Below are 20,615 nucleotides of genomic sequence, written 5' to 3' on the forward strand. Positions count from 1 at the left end.
TCAATTTTAATTTTTAAATTTTCATTTCGTCTTCATAACTAGACAATTGTCAGCATATTAAGTCTAGCCAAAGGAAATCTACTTGTGGCATTTTCACAATTTTTATACCATCGTATTCTATCAACAATTCTGCATAATTAAAACCCACATTTATTAAAATAGGTTGGTAATGAACAAAGTGATTAATAAATATTTGAATAAAGATGTAGCAGTATTGAATATTTTCAGCAATAAGTCTGGCCAAAGAAGATTATTTATTTACAATTTTTATACTGTCGTATTCTATTAACAATTATGCATAATTAAAACCCACACTTATTTCTTTGTTATTTAATGACTGCAGATTTGGTTCGCCACATCTTCAGATTTTTTATATTTTAAGTTAGATCTTTGCGTTATAATAAAAAAACAATCTAAAAATAATCATCAGACGTGAGGAATTATTACAAAAAAACTTAAATTATATAGTTAATAGAAATATTGTTTTTTATAGAATAACTTTTATCAGATTCAGTGAAATGATACTACTGATGATATTTTATGACCTCAGACCATTAATTTAGTATTTATACAGAAATTAACTAAAATGTCAAAATAAAAATAATGGGTATTTGTTCTCCCCTATTCTGCCATTATGCGATAAATATGAATGATTAAATACAAAATTAATAAATAAATTACTTTACTTTAATAATAAATAGATAATCTGATATTACTTATATGTTCTTTACTTTATTTAAATGCACGTTTTGTGTCAGGAATTCTAAATAAATTTCACTAGAAAATTTAATTATATTATATGAGTATTATTCCAATTACTCCCTTCAATAGTCAAAAAATAAATACTGTATTTTCTTTAATCAATCGAAATTAGACCAATTTAAATATATGTTCTGCTCTTTTGCCGTTCTGTTTTGTCAAGTTCTGTTCTGTTTGGTCATGGAGAATACTATAATGCCAGATATCACGTGATAGTTTGCATGTAGCTGTGCATCACAACTACATGCAAACATATGTTTACTTAGGTAGCATAAGAAGTATCAAATTTAGTATTGTAAATATGTAAGGATGCAAGCAAATAAATATTCATTTTTATGTTTGACTGTTTTTCCAATTGTGAAGCCAGTTTATTTGTAAATGTAAGAGTTCTAATTTAAAAGTGTTTAAAATTTAAAATAATAACATTTAGAATAGGTAAACAAGCATCAGATAATTAAAATATATAAGAGAAAAACAAATATTTACGTACAGAAGATTGGTGTTATTTATTATATTTTTTCCAAATTGGCATTATAAAAAAAAATTAATTAACATTACAAAAAAATTGGTCCCATTATAGCAAAGTAAGTCACAGAAGTTCAGATGAATAAACTTCAACTCTGTAAGTTGTGCACCTATACCTTCATGTTAATCCCAAAAAAATTGATATAGGTCGACAAAAAAAATAAGTTAGACTTTTGCCATTTTCGTGAACTGAAAGGGATATATCGTCTTGTGGCAGCACGGGTTGTGTTGTCTTCACGCTTCCCCAGCAGCAATTCTGTACGACATTCAGTACATGTGTAGTGTCATCAATATGGCATGTCCTCTAGAGGTTTCGTCCAGCATAGAATATCCAGAAATGGAGGAACAAATGTGAGTGCCAAACTTTATGCTGGGTATCCCTTTATGGGGCTTGTAATGATGGATCCATGTTTTGTCACCAGTGACGATTCTGTCTAAGAAGATGTCCCATTCGTTACCATAGCGATCCAAATCTTTTTGGCAGATGTCCAAGCGTGTTTGTTTATGCAACTGTTTGAGTTGTTTTTTGGGACTCATCTTACACAGACTTTATGAAACCCAATTCTGTTGTGGATGATTTCATAGACAGAACCGTGACTAATTTGCAGACGATGTGCCGCTTCATCAATAGTTACTCGTCTGTCAAAGAAAACCATGTCACATGCACATTCAATGTTTTCCTCATTTGTGGTGGTAAACGATCGTGTCTGGCTCCTTTGTCGTAACACTTGTGCGACCATTTTTTAATTTTTCAATCCATTCGTAGACACTTCGTTGTGGCAACACACTGTTCCCATACTGTACCAAAAGTTTTAGATGAATTTTGGCCCCTGATACACCTTCCGACTCAAAAAACTGATCACTGAACGTTGCTCTTCTTTGGTGCAAATAGAAAGCAGAGCAGCCATGGTTAACGGCAGGCAGCATCAAACCTGTACAGACATAACAGTAATTAAACCATGCATGCGTCATCTACGCAACATGACAGTACTACCAATATAAACAAAAATATAAGTAAATTGTGGATAGTAATTGACTTATCCTCGTATGTAACAAAATGTTCAAAAATCTTGCAAAAATATTTGTTACTTATTAATTGCGCATTATGTGACCGACATTTAGAGAAGATTAAATCTGCTAATTGTAAGTCAGGCTCATCATGACCATAAATATTACTGTTTCCTTGGCGGGTTTTCCAATTCAGAATTTAAATAAAACTTTTAAACTTTTCAGTTTACCTTAAACAAATATATATGAAATCATGCTTTTATATTTTCTTTAATTAGATATAAAAACTTGATTTTCATGTTTCTTTTGTTATTTAAAAAAGAATTGTGTTTTTTCCTTTTAGTTATGTACGATTGCTAAAGGTCAGGCTTTAGCAAAAAAACTTAATGAAAAACAAACAGCGTCAATGGTTCGAAGTGCTGCACAACCCGCAGATGTACGAAAAAGAAAGATTCTGGAAGCTGTGAGTATATGATTATGTTGTAATTGATCTGCTAAGACAAAAACCGTTATAGTTTTTTTAATCTTGATTTATATATTTTCTCATTTTTATTTAGAGATAATTTCTAAATATTTTGTAAAATAGATTGTTTAGAGAATTAGCAGTTAAAGTAAATATCTACTTAAATTAATTTTTTTTTTTATTTTCATTCATATACAATTGAAAATTGAAGCTAAAATTATGTATCAATCATTTAATATGAAAGTTGTTTCTTGAACAGTCGCCGTCACAGAATGAAATTGCATTCTTGCTATTGTGAAGGAATATTCTTCATTCTAACTTGCTCCAACGGCTAGACTAAAGACTAGCCTTCAGTTCAGTAATCTGTTAAGGTAGTAATGAGTGAATGTTGATTTCTGTCTTTGAGATTAAATTCTTGTAAGAAGAGATTTCATATAAACATACGGTGATCGCTGCAAGCCTAATCATATTGCTATTCCAGAGCACGAAATAGTTTATTAAAAGACATCGGTTCATAAAGCAGATCGATTTTTCCATTACAGGCTTTAGCTCCAACCTGCTGAAACCATGTGGAATTATCATCAGGTAAAAGTTTAATTTATTGATCAGTACTAACTGACTTGTACGTCATTATACTATTCTGAAGTCACATTTCCATTTTTGAAAAACTCTGGCCTTATAATTCCATTACAATTTTGATGTGAAAGTGGATTTCATCAATGTCCAAAGATTTTTGAGGGAAGTTTTATTTTTATCACCTTTTAGTAAGATTTTATTTAGCAAAAATAAAACTTCCATTACCATTGAATTTTAACAGATGAAATTTGTCAAATCTTAAGTTAATACTCTTGATGCTTGATGGTGGTTTGTTCAACAATTTCTGACATTCAGATATTTTTTATTAGACCTAGATGCTTTGTAATCGACACTGAATATGTGGTTTCAAAATATTCAGCCCTTGCTCTTAAATGTAAACAATAGAACCTGGATCAAGATTATGAAATTTCTTGTGTAGTCATATCAATGTTTTTATTTGTACTTTGATGCATTCCTGACTGACACATCATTGTGACTAAATAGAATCAGCTGGGGAACAGACCACAGTCCTGACATTAACAGCTTTGCTATGAACAGTTCAAAATTATCTGTTCTCGTATGATATCCTTTACATTTTAACAAAGTAAAGATTATTATTCTTAAATGGTATTAAAAAAGAAGTTCAGCTTTTAATATAATAGACAAAAATTATAATAGAAAAAAAAATAATAGACAGAAATTTTAAAAGAGGCGGAAAGTAGAGGCTCAAATAGTGTAATCTTTACTAAGAAAAATTTGTTTGTCCATTTCTTAGTTCAAGGAAAATATTTTTTAAAGAATTTTCATATAGCTGCAGTCTTTTTATGTAGTTTTCTACCTGATAGAATCTGTGGATATATACTGGATGTAACTATTCACCGGCAAAAGGATAAAAATTATGAAAATTGAGAGGATATACAAAATACTTATGTCATGGAAGTTTTATCATGTTACCTTGGGCCGCTGACAAACCTTACATTAATATCTGCAGATAGTGGACAATAGTACATCCCTAACTGAATTTGATTTAGGATTGTTGTGTAGTACCGTAACTATTTTTTTTTTTAAAGTTTATTTACCTGTTGCAGCCTTACACATCGCAATGAAGACTAATATCTGGAAAGTTGTTTATAATTTCTATCCTGTTTTCATACACTTTTTTATAAAGAGAATGTAAAATTTGTTTTGATGGGTCAGATGTGTTAAACATTTTTTCAACATGTTTAATCCATTATAAGGATGAAAATCAAAATGATCATTCATCATATTTTCATTGAATATAAGGAAAAGTTGCAAAAATGCAACTGAATTATCCTTATATGTATAAAATAGTATTTTAGTTATAATAATAATTTAATATTATTTTTACAGATTAGAATGGCTGACTTCAATTCTGACCCGTGTGTTAGAGATTTCGGCATCAGTATTGCAGATCGTTTTACACCTGTATCTGGAAGGATTTTAAATCCTCCTGTTTTGCTGTATGATAAGGTAAAATATTTTTCTTTATGAAGAACTATTCAGTTGTATAAAGTCTGTAAATAAGTAATGAGATTAGTTTTTTTTTTGTAGCCAAAGTGGCAACACTGTAAAGTTACTAATAAACGTATGGTTATATGAACAGCTGATTTATATTAGATATTAATATTTTTAGTCTATTGTTGCCACATGAGACGTAAACAAATTTTTGGTGAAACGAGTTTTTGTTGTGCGTTACAAAAATGAGTGATATTAATTAAGAGCAATGTTGTGCAATCAAGATTTGTGTTAAACTGTGTGAGAATACTACTGAAACTTTTCAAAATTAAAAAGGGCTTATAGTCAATAGCTTAGTCACAAGCCCAAGTTTTTAGGTGGTTAAACCATTTTCAGATGGCTGGTAGTCAGTTGCAGATGATCCATGCTCTGGAAGACCATTAATGTCAAAAGTGAGACAATTTTGAGCTAATCAGAGACTTGATATGGTACGATTGGCAATTAACTGTCAGAATGATTGTAGAACAATTAAATTTGAACAATACCACAGTCAATCAAATTTTGACAAATGAATGTAACATGAAAAAATGTATGCACAATTGGTCCCAAAACACCTCACTGTTGAACAGAAAAACAACAGGGTGGAAGTGTGGTGCAATCTTCTAAGGCGAATATAAACTGATTCTGATTTTATAAAAAAATGTTATTACTGGTGATGAATCTTGAATATTTGAGTACGGACCAGAAAAAAACGCCAGAGCAAGGAGTGGCATACTTCAAATTCACCACCTACAGCAAAAACGAGCAAATCAGATATCAAAACCATGCTAATTTGTTTCTTTGATAGTAATGATATTGTCCATAAGGAGTTTTTGCCTACAGGACAGTCTGTAAATCAATATGTTTACCGAGTAAATACTGACAAGTGAAAGACTGCAGAAAGACTTGCCTGCATCAGACCAGCCATCAAAGACAACTGGATGCTGCAAAATGACAGTGCACCTTGTCACATTGCACTTTCAATGAGTTTTTGGCAAAGAAAAACATTCCTGTAGTTTCTCAACCACCTTATTCACCTGACTTGAGTCCCTGCGATTTTTTCCTGTTCCTAACTTCAAAAAACCACCTTAAAGGACACTAGTTTAAAATTGTAAAATGCATAAAAAAAAGGAACTGACCATCTGAAGGATATTCCGGTTTCTGAATTCCAACAGTGCTATGAATAGTGGGAAAACTGTTTGAAACATTGCATGATTTCTCAAGGGAACTATTTCAAAGGTGATAGTCCATGTATAATTGGATTGTAAATAAAACATTTTTCTGAACCAGTCTCATTACTTTATTTACAGACCTCTTATGTAGATTGTTAGGAATTGCTGTTAATTTAATTTTTTTGTTATTTTGAGTCATTTGAAAGATTGTACATATTGTGATTTGCCTCTAGAAAACTGAATATGAGAAATCCGTTGACATTCTCATATTACATATTCTTTGAATTGTAACATTTAAAAAATATAATAGTTATGATAGATATGGGATCCTGTAGATATATCTCTTACTTTCGATATATTCTCTATACTCTACTATCCCATCTACTTAACAATATGCAGTGTATCAGTTCTAAACAAAGGTCATTAAAAATCACAACAGATTTCACATATTTATTTATTAAAATCTTTATTCATTATAGTTGTCGATGTTTATTTTGAGTTTGTTATTTTTGTATAAAAATTTTATTTCTCAAGTTCGGATAGACAAAATCACATTAATATTTGGTAAATGTTTTGGTAATGAAGTTTTAAAATTAGCAAAAAATCAGGACTTATTTTTATTTTTTCAACCGTTGTATCTCCATAAATATTAGTTTTATCAAAATGTATGTTCAAATTTTATTATTTTGTTCAAAATTTTGAACAAAATTACATTTTATTTTTTTAAATCTGTTAACAAATAGCCAAGTTATAGCAGAAAATTGTTGCAATTTTGTGTCTGTTTTCATATCCTTTACATTCTTGTTCAAAATTTTGAACAAAATTACATTTTATTTTTTTAAATCTGTTAACAAATAGCCAAGTTATAGCAGAAAATTGTTGCAATTTTGTGTCCGTTTTCATATCCTTTACATTCAATTCAGTTAAATATTATTGTTTTTATTTATTGTTAGTTCTGGTATTGTAAATTATTATCAAATTAAGTAATAATTCTCGCAATAAAATTTAATTTAAAATGATAGTAAAACAGCTAATGTTAATTTTTACTTTTGAATAATTTTTCACAGTAACTATTACTGCTGACGATCATGTCAATAATGTTAAAACGCATGCACATTATTTAAAAATAAAACCATATAATTTTAAAGTAATTTAAACTCGTTGTTTACTTGTGAGTGTTTTGTTTAAAATTCAGTGTTGTTGGTTTATTTTTTAAGTTGCGTTGTTTTATCATCATGGAGTTTGAATATCCTTTTATGGAAATGTGTGACATGCATTTAATGTATGGTTTAGCAAACTGCAACAGGACAGAAGCAAAAAAACTATATGAAAACAGGTTTCCTAATAGACGTTTAGACATCTCTTAATAACTTTTAACAATAGTTAACTGTTTATTTTTAAAAAAATTACCCTAATGTTCTACAATAATTAACATAAGATTATACAGAGAGTTGTTTTATTTTTATAATTATTAGATCTAATATTGTGAGAAAATTATTACTTAATTTGATACTAATTTACAATAGCAAAATTAACAATAAATAAAAACAATATTTAATTGAATTGAACGTAAAGTGGAGGACATGAAAATAGATACAAAATTACATCATTTTCTGCCATACTCTGCTATTTATTAACTGATTTTTAAAAATTATTTTATTATTATTATTTTTAAAAGAAATATGATTACTTTAAAGATTCTTTGTATATTTTTCCCACATGCAATCCTAAATGTTCAGTTCTGTTAATAAAAATTTTCCTGTGATAAGATTTTCATTTTACATGTCTTTAGTACTAAAGTGTTATCAAATTCACCTGTTAAAAGTTTACTTATAATTCCTTGAGTAGAATAAATACCAAAGTGAGCAAGTAATGTCTAACTGTATGTTGGATTCCACAATTTATTTATCTGCATCATTTTATTCAAAATGCCAAAAGTCAAACTTGTGTGCTTTCATTTATAGTGATTGAGAATATGAAGGTGTTTCCACTGGTTTAGGAAATTTATTTCAAAGGTGATTCTAAAGCTGAAAATAAGAAAGTAATATTAAACATATGCCATAAGTGTTTTATTTAATCATAAATTAAGGCTGAAAGATAATCCTGATTTTTGCTCTAGGCCAAATTCTGTTAAAAAAAAAAAAGATATACTTTTTCACTATAATAATTGTTATCTAAGATAGTCAAAACAAAAATAACTTTTATTAAATCATTGTTTTACAAAACTTTATAACGAATTTTGTACAGAATTTAATTTGAGAAATTTGAATTAAATTAGGAGTAAAAATTGAGATTTGTGAAAAAATAAAGAATTTTTGTTGACTTAACGTTGAAGATACGGTTAAAAATTAGTATACTAAATTGAAAGTAATGAATTTTAAAAATTTCCATCGTTAAAATCTATGTACTAATTTCAAAAATATACCTAATGTTCCTTTGAGAGCAGAATTAGTTAAAAATTAGATGGTTGGTTAAACTTACAGTGTGTTTATAAACGTCACTTTTCATCTGATCCTGTAAGCAATATATGGAGTGAGGCCTGGAGGCCTTTGTGAACCGATCCATTTTCTGGTAAACAGACATACATATAAGGACATAGAAATTTATTCTGTAAAAATTCCAGGTAAATTTGCGTATAAAAACTGTGTTCTTATATGAAATCACCAATAATTAGAATCTTCTGAAGAATATTTTCATGTCCAAGTCTACAGTGAATGTAATAAAATACATTCAGAAAGTGCACTGGAATTATTCATGTATAATTATAAAACTTTCTTAATTAGTACTTTGTATTTTTATTTCATTGTTTTATAGAAATGGATGTTACAACTGGAATAGTTTATAAAAGGTGTTGAAAATAACTACCTCCAACATCAGTACAACACTGCATTTGTTTCAATTTGTTTTCAAACTCTTTAACTGGCCACTTTGTCTCATATGTATGCCATTATTGCAGTTTTTAGTTTATCAATCATGTGTGGTCTGTTACACTACACTGCTTATTACACTGTCCCCCATAGAAAGTAATCTAGGGGAGTCGGATCAGGCAAATTGTGAAGGCCACAAATTCCTCAAGTGAATCATTTGCCAAGGATGTTTTGTAAAAGTTATTGACTTTTACACTTTGTGTGCTGTGGCACCAACTTTTAACCAACCGTAACTGATTTCCACTTCTGTTAACCGATTAATGAGGTTTTTTAAAACAGTACAAATAATTATTACTATTGACTGTATGTTCAGAAAAGATTGTACCCAAAATGCACACTCTACTACTGCTGATCCAGATTCAAATTTTCATTTCGTGTAATTCATATGGTTTAGTTGTCGGCCACAGCGTGGGAGAATAATAATACACTCTTTTGTGCATGATCTGGGTTTCAGTTCTTGAACACACAAGTTTTACTTCTTTTCTTACAGCTTTATATGCAGTAATAAGTCCACTTTCTTGCTGCTGTGCTAACTTATGGATTGACTTTGATAGACTTTCAGCCATAGCATTTGAAATATGAAGCAACTATTATTCAATTAGTTCAGGTGGTCTTTTACATCAAAAATAATAATTCAAATAGCAGTGTGTAAATAGCTGTATGAAAATAAATTTTTGTAAATTTAATTTAATTTACATTAAATTTAATTTAAATTTGTAAATTTAATCAACTAATTGGTCAAAATAATAAAAAAGAATAGAAAATGTTTTGTAATAATTAGCTAATTTGTAAATGAAAGCTGTATTAAATTGCATTCTGACATCACCTCTTTTTCTCTAGCTTGACATTTGTTATTTTAATTGAATGAAGCAAATTTCTGAAAAATAGTATCTGTTTTACTGACTTAATTTACATCAATTGAAGCTCAGTATCAAAACTGCCAATCTCCACTTAACCAGTTTTCTGGCAGAAAGCAAAAAACTATAACTATGTAAAAAATTAAATATAATTATGAAAATAATTCTCAGCGATTGATATTATTAAACAGAATTAGTGCGGCTAATGTTAGAAAGCAAGATTGGAGATTGGCGCTTTTGATTCTTAATGTTTGATGTATGGGCTGTTTTGTTTCTGAAATTTTGGATTTAGGTTGTTATATTTTCAAAACACCAATCATCAACATACAAACAGTTCTATTTTTTAAATATGAACATTTTAACTAATTTCTTGACCAAAATAAAAATAATTAAAAATCTACTGTATAAATACTAGCACTGCTTCAACAGGTTCATAACAAATGTCTTGAAAATTTATATTTTCTTCAATTAAATGCTGAATATTTTTTCAGGAAAAAATTTTGTGTATTACTGCAAATTATGTTTTATCAAACACGTACTTATATCTTTAATTTTCAGATTATTGACAGAAATTCCTGCCAAAATAATATCAGGCTTGCATTCTTATTTTTTGAAACTGTCTGAAAATTACCCATATTAGTTTGATAAAGAGCTTCACCCCTCACCATTACATCAGAAACTTTTGGACTAGGTGCGGGGTCTGTGGTTTCGATTAGTTGGGTTGAGGGAATCATGTTAGGTTGGATTTGAAGATGGCCATTTTGAGGCCTATGTGAAGGAAAAATTTGATTTGTATTTTACTGATTCAAATGTCTACCGAGGCATTTACATCGATGGCATCTCAACAGAGATGTATTCAGTTAGAGGGTCTAAAGACAAACTTCGGTAAAGCCCTTCAGGGCTCAGAATGGAGGGGGTAGTGTGGCAACCGGTAACGTCACAAGGTGGGTGTCTTAATACTAGTTTTACAATTTGTGGTTGTTTTGTTAAAAATCATCATTCACTTTTGGATCATTCAATTCTTTGTTGTTATTACCATGCTTTATAACCGTGCATCATCTTTTTACATGTATAGCATCTGAATTGACTGTATAAAAGAAGAAAAGCTAATTTTTCAATAGCATTTTTACTGAAATATGTTTTTTATATAATTATTAATCAGTTATATATATATATATTTTTTTTTTCTTTTACAGGTATGGCCATTAATTAAATTCCAGTTTCACCAACCAGTTACTCAGTTGGAATATTTTACTTCGGTTAATTTTAAATATATTCTTAACATAATTTTTAAAGTCTAAATACATGGAAGTTAATTTCAGTTGACTAAATTTGAAAAATTGTTTGTGTAAATTTAATGAACCAACTTAAATAAACAAATAAACCTTTTTCTAATAAGTTTTATTATTTATGCAGCTTTTTATACCTAAGTTCAAATGTTTTCAAACTTCTAAAGATTGTTTTTATACGGTTAAAATTATTAATGATTTGAATTCTTAACAGGATTATGAAAATAATTTTGATTTTATAAAAAAATTATTTATCAGTTTAGATCATCATCAGTTCAATCGGTTCTGTTCTCATGTGATATCTTATGTGTGAGAAATTATTTTATCCCTTGTACATGCTATAAGTAACACATGGGCACTTGTATTCATTAAGCCCTAATCAACAACAAATAAAAACAATGCTGATACTAGAATGAATGCTGATAGCTGATACTAGAATAAAGGAATGATATCCAAAGATACTAACAAACGTAAAATTAGACTTGCTTCAGATTTATATTCAGATGAAGTAAAATACAAGGTGTAAACAAAAAATATCCCATCTTGGCTCATAAAAACAAAAATAGTTAACATAGTTCAGTGACTTTTTTCCCTTCAAATTAGACTCCTTTTGATGTAACAGTTTTATCCCAGCAATTGTTGGAAGCTTTTTCCAAAGTCATTTTAAGTGAACCCATAAGTCATCTTGCTGCATTTCTTTTGATCTCTTTGAAGACTTCTTTCCTCTAAGCAGAATTTTAAACATAGGAAGGTGCATAGCCAAAAATCACAGGGAGCCATGTCTGGTGATTAAGGAGTCTGCTGAAGTAGTTTGATCTTGTGTTTTGGCAAGAATCTCTGGGTAAGTTGTGATGCAAGGGCTGGAGTATTGTCATGATGAATTTTCCCAAAGCTGTAGTTTCTTGCATCGAACAGCAATTCTTAGCCTACGAAGAACAGTTATGTAATAGTAATCTTCTTTAAACAGTTAATGTAATAGTACTCTTCATTGACAGTTTGTTCTAGAGGAGCACACTTGTGATGAGCTGTGCCTTGATGTAAAAAAAATTTCAACATGACCTTCAAATTGCTTTGTGATTCCTGCATTTCTTTTGCTACAGAGAACTTGGAGTTTTCCAATGAAATGATGGATTTCATCGTGACCGGTCTTTGTCACAGGATCATTATCATAGACCCGTGTTACATCTCCGGTTATTTTATTTTATTTGTTTTTCATTAAATCGGGATCACTAGTAGCACATTCACGCATGTTTTGCACAACTTTCAGGTGGTTTTCCTTTTGATCATGAATGACAAGTTGTGGGACAAATTTTGCTGCTACATGCTGCATACCAGATCTTTCGTTAAAATCTGTTTCACCGAGTCCAATATAATTCTTCAAGATCTCTAATGGTTATTCGACGATCATTCATCATTTATCAGCATTTCTCAACTTGATTGATATTTTTTTGAACTTTTGCTGGTGGAAGAAGTAGCTGTCTGAGCATTCATTATTTTTGACAGACATTTGGGCATCTTGGAAGTGGTAATATTGCTCTTTAATTTGTGTAACGCCCATAGTTTGATCACCAAAAGCTGTTTGAATTTTTCTTATTGTCTCTAATTTCATGTCGCCAAGTTTCTAACAAAATTTAATGCAGATTCACTACTCAGCCCGTTCAATCATTTTGAGTGGCAATGAGAACACGACAGTTGCTACTCATGCATTTTACTTTTACTGCTGCAATGGTTTCAAACTGGTTGTTGCAATGGTAGCAAAACAGTGAATGATGTGCAATCAGTAAGAAAGAGTTTTGGTCACATTCCACAATCATTCCCCTCCACACAATTGGTTACAGCAATAAAAAAAAAATAAGTGAAGTGCTTTTTCATTACCCCACATATATGTTTCCAAATGCTTGTGAATAGTCGTGCATACAGTAAATTAATTTACTTTATCAAAAAATAATGCTGAATAAGATAAAAAAATGAATTATTATGTAATAAAAAATAGTAATAGGAATGTGATTTACCTGAATTTGTATATTTCATGAAAATGTAATATATGGAAGAATACAAGTACGCAGTGGGCTACTAAGTGCTTGAATCAATAAAACTATAATTCAATATTATCCTTCTATTATACAAATTGAAGGTAAGCAAAAGAAAATAAAGGATGAAAATCATTGTCACATAATAGAAGCACCAAGTAGTTTGAGGAACTGGTGAACCTGTTAACACTGAGTACCTTAAGATAGTTATATAGAGTAAATCATAGAATAAAATTTAAAAGGTAGGAAATAAAAGTTAATAGAAATGAAAAACAAATGACAAAATTACAACAGTTGGGGCCTATATGAAGGCAACTTCATATAGAAGTTGCCTTCTATATGAACAAAATAATGTTAAACAAGGAAGTTTAAATTATTGAAAAAAATTAATATAAAAACTAGCATGAGTTATTGATTTTTTTTACAGTTACATGTGCATGTATTCAATCCGATTTTTAAGCTATATATTTTTATATACTGTGTATGTTAAAAAAAATAAAATCCAGATAAGAGGTTAAGTGCATATTTTAGTTTGAGTAATACTTGTTTTTCAATATGGTGAGGGGTTTACATCCCTAACACAATTCCTGCAATTGACATGAACTCTTGTACATCTTCCTCAGTTATTTATATTGAATCTTACTTCATTGTGTAGGAAAAATACAATATATGTTCTATGAGAGTTATTTTTTTTCAAGGTCCGATCGGTCGCAAAATAAAAACCCGCGCAAAAATCGGATGAACCTTTGCGTATATGTGTTGCACAGCATCTCTAGTATGGCAATCAATCACACCGCGTTACTTTGTTTAGTTCTGAACATGCAGCTAGCACGTAAACATGTCTACAACAATAGCATCTCCCGCCAAGTGTGAAGTGCATGCAGTAATTCGATTTCTTCAGACTGAGGGGTGTAATGCATCTGAACTTCATCGACGAATAAGTAATGTGTACGGTGAAACTTCAATGAGTGACAGCAAAGTGTGACAATGGTGCAGGAACTTTAAAGCAGGACGTGCAGATGTTCATGATGCAGGCGGTCAGAGAAGGAAGCGAGTGTCAACCGATGATCTCATTGAGCGAGTGGATGAGGCGATTCAAGAAAATTGTCGGTTCACAATTTCTGTATTGAGTGATTTTTCCAGAAAATTTCAAGGTCAGCTCTCTACACCATTGTGAGTGAGAGACTTCAGTATCGCAAGCTGTGTGCGAGATGGGTTCCCAAGATGCTGGCCGACTATCACAAAACAATGAGAATGGACGCCTCCCTAACGTTTCTCCAGCGCTACTACAATGAAGGAGAAGATTTTTTTAACAAAATTGTCACAGGGGACGAGACATGGGTCCATTTCAAAACTGAAGAAACAAAAGAACAATCCAAACAGCGGATGCATTCTCATTCTCCCAGTAAACCAAAGAACCTTCTCCAACAGAAAGTGTATGGCTACTGTGTTCTGGGACCGGAATGGAGTTCTCTTGGTGGAATTTATGGAATGTGGCACGACCATCACTGCAGCCTCATTCATACTGCGTGACTCTTCAACGTCTACGAAGGGCAATTCAGAATAAGGGGAGAGGAATGTTGTCATCAGGCATTGTCTTTCTCCATGACAATGCTCGATCACACACTGCAGCTGTAACAAAGAAGCTCCTGCAGAGTTTTCGTTGGGAAGTGTTTGATCACCCACCATACAGCCCGGACGTGGCTCTATCCGATTTTCACCTCTTTGCTCACATGAAACGCTGGCTAGGAGGACAACATTTTGGCACAGACATCGAGCTGCAGACTGGCGTAGAAACATGGCTGAAAACACAGACGGCTCCGTTCTACGACGAGGGTATTGGAAAGTTGGTACCACGCTACGACAAATGTCTAAATCAGAGTGGCGACTATGTAGAGAAATAGCGTAAATATGTAAGTACTTGTTACAAATAAAAAGTTTTTTATTTTCACTGTGGTTTTAATTTTGTGACCGATCGAACCTTGAAAAAAAATAGCCCTTGAATGTACACACAGTAGTGCTACCCAGTATTGTCTTACTCAAATAATATAAATTTTTCAGTGCTCACATTTACATATCAGGAAGCTGATTATTATTTTTCTTTGACAGATTTGTCAATTTTTTATAGTAAATCAGTTAAATTTTTTTAATCTTTCATTTATTCCATGTATGCAGTATATTACATTTTTCATTGTTATTTTCCCAACATTTTTTATTCATGTTCATTTACATCCCAAATTTTGGAATGATCTATTGAATATTCTGTCTAAAAACCATGCTTATGTTCTCAAAAGCCATGCCACCTTATATGCATTGTATTTTCCTTGCCTTCTATAGATTGTGTCATATACTTCTAGATCATTTTTGATTTTACTTTCAATATACATTTTATACAAAAAGATGTAGGAGGAGACTGCACACTTATCATCATCTTCTCTTCCTAGGCCAAACCACTTCAGTACAACCTCATTTCACCAGGATTGCTGAAATCCAAGTGAAATCTTTCACTAGTGTAACAGAAACAAAACATTTTAGGAAATATGTTTTACATATACATAGTACAAACTTTTTCCAATATTTTCATGAGTAGAATATTTTATGGAAGTCCCAGGAGAACTTTGTGATACACTCTGTATCTTATGAATAGATCTGAACGAGTAACAAGTAAGATGAATTTAGATATCTGTACTTCCAAAAGTTGCTGTTAGATTCTAAAACTTAAATTAAATTTTCCAGAGATATATTCTTGCTGGTTAAGGTTTATAGGTTCACAAGAGTTCTTCAGCACAACATAATGAATAAAAACATAACATTATAACAGGTGTTTAAAAAACACTAACTCATGCTATAGACTGATAGATACTTTATGTACTATCAAGCAATAATGAATAATGGGGTTTGTTGTGCGACCATGAAGCTACAAGCTCATTTTACTCATCTTCAATAACAAATACATGTAATGTAGTCTTGAAATGGTAGCAAATTATGAGGTATGTGATTAAATCTTTTTATTCTAAAATCATAACGTTCAATGAAATTGATTGCTGTTTTTAATTGTGCACATCTTTAAAATTACAAAACAGTGTTACATATATTACTATACTGTATTTAGGCTTATAGAAAATTGTTGAGCAGTAAAATTTTGTACATGTTTTGGGAGCAAGCCAGTTATGAGATTGGCTACGAAGTTAGGACCAATGTTGGTGAAGCTTAAAAATCGGCAACTACTTGATGAAATTACCCAAAATTATTCCCTAAAGCAAATAAAGGTTTGGAAATCTGAAAAGGAAGGATGTAATTATCAATGTTTCTTTAGGTTCTCTTAAAGTCTTTACATAATAGTTGTGCATGTTAAGGTTTTCCTTCATTCTGATGTCTTATATTGGGAAAAATGTTTTGAATGATTAGACTTGTAAAATAATAAGTAAGCCAATTTTTACATACTTGATTTAGATTGTTTTTTTTCTTTTGCTTGATGATATTGCCACAATCTTAAAGCTTGTGTGTGGGATATGGAAATGTACTTACTGTATGAAAAATGTCGTGACTGATTAGGATTCAAACCCAGGACTTCCGGATGAAAGGCAGAGACACTACTATTTGCAGTATGGAGGTGCATATTATAATCAGCACTTAGTAAATAAAAGTTATAACATAAAATAAAAAATAGGTCACTGACATGCTGCTTAAGGTGATATTCATTAAAAAACTTATTTGTTTTTTAAAGAGAAGATCTAAGACAAATAAAAATCATCTGAAAAGGAAGGATGTAATTATCAATGTTTCTTTAGGTTCTCTTAAAGTCTTTACATAATAGTTGTGCATGTTAAGGTTTTCCTTCATTCTGATGTCTTATATTGGGAAAAATGTTTTGAATGATTAGACTTGTAAAATAATAAGTAAGCCAATTTTTACATACTTGATTTAGATTGTTTTTTTTCTTTTGCTTGATGAAATCGCCACAATCTTAAAGCTTGTGTGTGGGATATGGAAATGTACTTACTGTATGAAAAATGTCGTGACTGATTAGGATTCAAACCCAGGACTTCCGGATGAAAGGCAGAGACGCTACTATTTGCAGTATGGAGGTGCATATTATAATCAGCACTTAGTAAATAAAAGTTATAACATAAAATAAAAAATAGGTCACTGACATGCTGCTTAAGGTGATATTCATTAAAAAACTTATTTGTTTTTTAAAGAGAAGATCTAAGACAAATAAAAATCATCTGAAAAGGAAGGATGTAATTATCAATGTTTCTTTAGGTTCTCTTAAAGTCTTTACATAATAGTTGTGCATGTTAAGGTTTTCCTTCATTCTGATGTCTTATATTGGGAAAAATGTTTTGAATGATTAGACTTGTAAAATAATAAGTAAGCCAATTTTTACATACTTGATTTAGATTGTTTTTTTTCTTTTGCTTGATGAAATCGCCACAATCTTAAAGCTTGTGTGTGGGATATGGAAATGTACTTACTGTATGAAAAATGTCGTGACTGATTAGGATTCAAACCCAGGACTTCCGGATGAAAGGCAGAGACGCTACTATTTGCAGTATGGAGGTGCATATTATAATCAGCACTTAGTAAATAAAAGTTATAACATAAAATAAAAAATAGGTCACTGACATGCTGCTTAAGGTGATATTCATTAAAAAACTTATTTGTTTTTTAAAGAGAAGATCTAAGACAAATAAAAATCAGATTAATTTTAAAACATTTGCAATAAAACAAAAACAATTTCTTGTACAAATCATAACACTTCAGTGCTCATTGTTCTCATGGAAATATTGTTGCAGAGTAAATAATTTTCAACATTCAGCAACATATAATTTTATAAGAGCCAGTCTTAATGAAATTATATAAATCATTAGCAGAATCCAGTATGTTTAAATTTTAAAAGAACATATTCAATATCTTATTACTATTGTTATTATTAATTAGCTCAACATTCTGTTTGTGAGTAGAATTTTTACCAGAGTCTGGGCTATAACTGGTAGATACTGGTGAAAGGTATTCTCTAAAAATAATTTTCATTTATTTCTATTTGCATACCATATTTTAAAATTCCAGGTCGAGTTGTTAGGTTGTAAATTTTGTTGGACAGATAATGCTAGGAATAAAAAAAATGTTACAACTTTTGGATATTCTCATCTCTAATTCACAATGACCAATCGGGTTGTGGCTATTTAATATTATTAGAGAGGTTAAACTTTGTCTACTGAAAAATAATGTGGGAAATGGAAGAACTTCTCTCTACATTATTTAACTTATAGGAGTATACATATAATTAAGTTATTCTTAGTTCATGAAAAATATTATTAGTCATGAGGAAATGTGTTAGTTTACATATCAGTAAAACCAAGAAAATGTTGGTTAAATTAAATTTATTATTCACTTTTATCTTTACTAAACCGTATTTCTTTCAGACATAACAGAACAGAGTATCAGTTAAACCTGACACCTCTGGATTTTTTGTCTAGACTTCTGGTCAAAAAATAATAAAATCTTTGTTAAAAAATTCTGTACTTAACTAAAATCATTGTAAAAAAACAACACATTCAACTGAATTGGAGAATAATTCATTACTTAAGTAATGAAATTTATTATTAGATTTGGACAGATGCCAGTCCAATTTGTATTTGAACATAGAATCAGCTTTTTGTGTTTTTGGTCTGATAGCCATTATTAATCATTACAAAACATTTTATTAGTATTTTGGTTTTCAATGTATAGTAGTACAGTACCCTAGTGAACTCATCAGTCAGCTAAATCATACTTTAGCCTTGTTTTTAAAATTATTTTATCGGTTTGATTGCAGTTTATGTAACATACACATTTCAATATTTGTATAAGTTAACTCATTTTTATGTGCAGTTTAAGGTAAAAGATAAAACTTTGTATATAAAACATTTAAATGTTTTATATAGTATTTAATCTAACTTATTGGATGCCTGAAGGTAGAGTAAGACAATAAGTTTCAAAACCCATAACAGAGTAAAAATGTGATTGAAATAAAAAATAAACATTACTTTATGTTATGTACAATTCTGTGTGTGTATTTGCACATGGACATATGCAAGAGTATTTGGCTTTTAGAACAGTTTATAATCATTCATGAAGTTTGGTATTTATTTCACGCCAGTGACTTCAAGATTGCATCTTTTTTTTCATATGATGTCAAATGTCAACCTTGACTGGAATTGAACCTCTACAGGAAAGGCAGAAATGCTAGAACCATGCTGTGATATGTACAATGAGTGTAGATGGAAAGGGATAACTCCCACCACATGGAAATTGGGTAATTGAAGTAATTTACAAATTTTCCATAAAGTATATTATAGAATTTTTAATAAATCTCATTTTTGTTTAAACAGCTTAAAGTATTGTTAAAGGTATTTTAGGTGTATTTTACAATACGGTTAGACAGAGTATCTTGGTGTGGGATTGAATTTGTACAAATTTTTGAAAATTCTTATCAGTTAACAGTTCATTCTACAAATGTTTTTCTTTTAATAAAATAATAAGAAAGTAAATAAGGGTTATATCAATAATTTTCAGTTTCATCACAGGAGAAAGATTGTAATTTTAGTTCAGGGTAAATGCTGGGGATGTGTAATGATATTTTTTGCCAGCTTCTTTCTGAAAATACTGTGCTACAAAAATTGACTTCAGTGTTTACATGTATTAAATAGTTGATATTACTATTTAATGATTAAAAGTATAATTCTGTGTACTTTATATCTAATTTTTCATTTCACTGTGTTTTTTCAACATCAGTAAAATTTTAAACCAGGGGTTCAACTGTTGCGTTTACATATCCACTGAATTTGTTACATTCTTTTTCTGAATCTATATTTCCTCCAAACAGTACTGCTGACGAGCCTTCAGTTTTAATTTCTTTAAGAAGTAAGTAAAGATCATCCTGCAAAACAATGTAGTTGAATTTACAAATGGTTGAAATTTACTTTAGTAAGATTTTAAAAATAAATTGAATTTACAGAATGTTAAGAATTTATTACAGTTTTTATCATAATTATCACAGAAATTCATATAAATAATTTTTGATCTGGCCTATGTTTAATTTTCTCTCTTGTTAGTTTCCTGTAGCTCTGTAGCTATAATATAAAAATGTTATTTTATAAATTATATATGGTACTATTTTTCTATTAAATAACCACTAGAATAATAGGTACTGTATTTGTTTTAGTGTTTAATATAAACATTAGATAATCATAATGATGACTATTTTTCATAGCAAAATATATGTAGTTAGAATTTCCCTCCTCTATGAATCATGAGACCTTGCCGTTGGTGTGGGGGCTTGAGTGCTCAGGGATACAGAGTAGCTGGACCGAAGGTGCAACCATATCGGAGAGGTATCTGTTGAGAGCCAGACTAAGGAATGATTCCTGAAAGAGGGCAGCAGCTCTTTCAGTAGTTGTTAGGGGCGTGAGTCACAATGACTTAAACGGACATATCAACATCACTCAG

General features: G+C 30.4%; 1 protein-coding gene across 1 annotated transcript in view; it reads left to right on the top strand.

Moving 5' to 3' along the window:
- LOC142324738 (uncharacterized) overlaps positions 1–11,163 on the top strand; it is a 39,864-nt gene extending 28,701 nt beyond the window's left edge. The window contains exon 4 of the mRNA XM_075365672.1: positions 10,999–11,163. Within this exon, the coding sequence (XP_075221787.1) occupies positions 10,999–11,015 (17 nt within the window). The 3' untranslated portion in view covers positions 11,016–11,163. The remainder of the gene's footprint in view (positions 1–10,998) is intronic.
- Positions 11,164–20,615: the final 9,452 nt, after the last annotated feature.

The sequence above is a fragment of the Lycorma delicatula genome, chromosome 5 (assembly GCF_047948215.1).
Source record: "Lycorma delicatula isolate Av1 chromosome 5, ASM4794821v1, whole genome shotgun sequence".
NCBI classification, from domain to species: Eukaryota; Metazoa; Arthropoda; class Insecta; order Hemiptera; family Fulgoridae; genus Lycorma; species Lycorma delicatula.